Source organism: Alosa alosa, unplaced genomic scaffold (genome assembly GCF_017589495.1).
Source record: "Alosa alosa isolate M-15738 ecotype Scorff River unplaced genomic scaffold, AALO_Geno_1.1 AALO_1.0_unplaced_626, whole genome shotgun sequence".
NCBI classification, from domain to species: domain Eukaryota; kingdom Metazoa; phylum Chordata; class Actinopteri; order Clupeiformes; family Clupeidae; genus Alosa; species Alosa alosa.
In genome coordinates this window covers 4799-7123 of record NW_025962792.1, presented here as the reverse complement: position 1 = coordinate 7123, position 2325 = coordinate 4799, and the positions used below count along the sequence as shown (strand labels likewise).

Genomic DNA, 2325 nt, shown 5'->3' with positions numbered 1-2325 from the left:
TATTATTTGTTATTATTAGGTATATTACTATTATTGGAGCTTAATTTCGTAGAAAAATACGGAAAAGTAGGCTATATATTCTTAAGAAGAAGCATTTTGCCTTTGCTTCAGTAAAGAGAATGTGGCCTGTGATTTTGCATTTTCCTTTCTTCCCTTCCTTAGAAAGAAGCGGCAGCAACACGTCAGTTATTTAATTAAATTCAGTAAGCCAAGGGGACGGACCAGGCCCAGACCAATAGGCCAGCAAGTAAAAAAAAAGGAAAAAAAGCAATAACAATTAGCCAATCGTTTTTCAGTTCATTTTTAATGTTGTCACGGAAGCTAGTTCTTAGGTGCGCGTGCACATGCCATTTAAATGATCTGCATGCCTACGTTTAGACTGGCCAGTCTGTTTCCAAGTAGGCTATCGCTTGATATTTCTTGATATTTTCTTGATGGCTAGTGCTCAAGACCTCCCACAAGTTTTTTTTAGCGAACTGTGTGGAATCATAGACAGTTTACACTCTCAATTGGAATGGAACACAGGGGACCTAGATTACATACATAGACGCATCGAGGAGCTTCTCCACATTTTGTCCAGATTCACAGAAAACTCGGTTATACCCAATGGGCAGGCTGTGTTGGAGAACCTTGTGGGCGCCTTGCAGATTTTGCAATGTAGCCAAACTGTTAGTATCAATGGATATCGACCACCAGTTATTTTGACGGGACAGAATGGACGACCAGCGTTTGACATATCAAAAGAGCAACTGGAGTATTTCCTAGATTTTGATTTTACGGTTCCTGAGATTTCTCGATTACTTGATGTCAGCGTGCGAACAATTAGACGTCGTATGAGTGACTTTGGGCTGTCCACAGGGCAAACCTACACGGACATCACTAATTTAAGGAGCATAATATCCGGCTATCTGGCCACTACTCCAAATTCTGGCTACAGAATTGTGTATGGATTTTTACGCAGCTCAGGAATCAGGTAGGCCAGAACACAGCCTAAGTGTGAATTAAATGTTTTGGACAACTTTATCCATTTCCTTTTGAATACACGTTTAGGTTTTCTGTTCTTGCCTTAGGGTTTCACAGTTAAGGGTTAGGGAGACCCTTAGAGCTTTGGATCCAATTGCCAGTGCTATTCGTGGCCTTCAGGTGTTGCTGATCCCAAGAAGGCCGTATTCTGTGCCCTCTCCATTATCGCTCTGGCACATCGATGGCAATCACAAACTTGTAAGGTATATAGCTTTATAAAGTTGGCTTTTTAAACCATCTATGAATACGGTTTCTTTTGAAATTATTCAATCCCCCTTAACTTTTTTTTAGCAGCATTCATACACTTCCACCTGTGTTCAATAAACATATCAAACCAGAACCGAACTATTTCAATAGCTCTAGACAACAGTAAGAACAAGTTTTTTTTTTTTTTTTTTTTAACTCAACGCAAATGTCACTTTTATAGTCTCACCCCTTTATGACAAGTACTTAGATGAGCACACTTCTACTGTTTTTGACCTGCTGCAAATGTGATTATCCTGGTAGCATTCCTGAGCATACCTCTCAATTCAGTTTAACTGTGTTTATGCACATGGGGAAAACATTTCCAGTAAAAAACTCAAATACAACGTGATTTCTGTTTAAACCATATTATTAAGAAATGATATGAATGAATGATATTATTGTGGTTATTCATTATAATATATAGCTCAACTACAATTCCATTAGGCCTTCATGCTATCGTGCCGTAAGTGGTCAAGAGATTTGGACATCAGTATAGACTGACCATAAGCCTTCTGATGTAAAAGTTACTAAAATATTAGTTAGTTATCTAAAATATTGCTACGGAATTAATTTTGTATGTCACAGATGGAGAATTATTATTCACGGAGGCATCGATGGATACAGTAGGAAGATCATGTATATGCAAGCCAATACAGACAACAAAGCCACAACTGTCTTCCAGTGTTTTATGACTGCAGTCAACACTTTGGATTGCCACCGCGCAATGGCGACAAAGGTGGAGAAAATGTAGATGTTGCTCGTTATATGTTACAACACCCATTGAGGGGACCAGGTAAGCTTGAGTGGCCTACTCATTATTAGACATGGTGTAAAACCTGGTAACAATCCTGTGCTAAATGGATGGGTGGAAGGTGACATTACTATGTAATTTATTTTCATTTACAAGACAGAAGAAGTATGATCACAGGCAGAAGTGTTCATAATCAACGAATTGAGCGGCTGTGGCGTGACCTATGGTTCTCTGTCTTGAGCAACTATTACACTGCTTTCCGCCATCTGGAGGACTCTGGACACCTGGACCCAGACAATGATCTC

At 39.4% G+C, this 2325-nt stretch overlaps 1 protein-coding gene across 1 annotated transcript; it reads left to right on the top strand.

The window, feature by feature from the left end:
* The first annotated feature begins 259 nt into the window (after positions 1 to 259).
* Positions 260 to 2020, top strand: LOC125290547. The gene is made up of 4 exons (XM_048237217.1): positions 260 to 973; positions 1071 to 1226; positions 1318 to 1392; positions 1855 to 2020. Exons 1-4 carry the CDS (start codon positions 435 to 437, stop codon positions 2018 to 2020), a joined length of 936 nt encoding a protein of 311 aa, XP_048093174.1. The 5' UTR covers positions 260 to 434.
* The last annotated feature ends 305 nt before the right edge of the window (positions 2021 to 2325 follow it).

What these genes read in the sequence shown, in the direction of transcription:
- LOC125290547 (XM_048237217.1), top strand. Translation starts at nt 435, where the DNA reads ATGGCTAGTGCTCAAGACCTCCCACAAGTTTTTTTTAGCGAACTGTGT. An exon ending in GGCAATCACAAACTTGTAAG is followed by an intron (nt 1,227 to 1,317) that starts GTATATAGCTTT and finishes TTTTTTTAGCAG; the next exon opens with CATTCATACACTTCCACCTG. An exon ending in TTCAATAGCTCTAGACAACA is followed by an intron (nt 1,393 to 1,854) that starts GTAAGAACAAGT and finishes TGTATGTCACAG; the next exon opens with ATGGAGAATTATTATTCACG.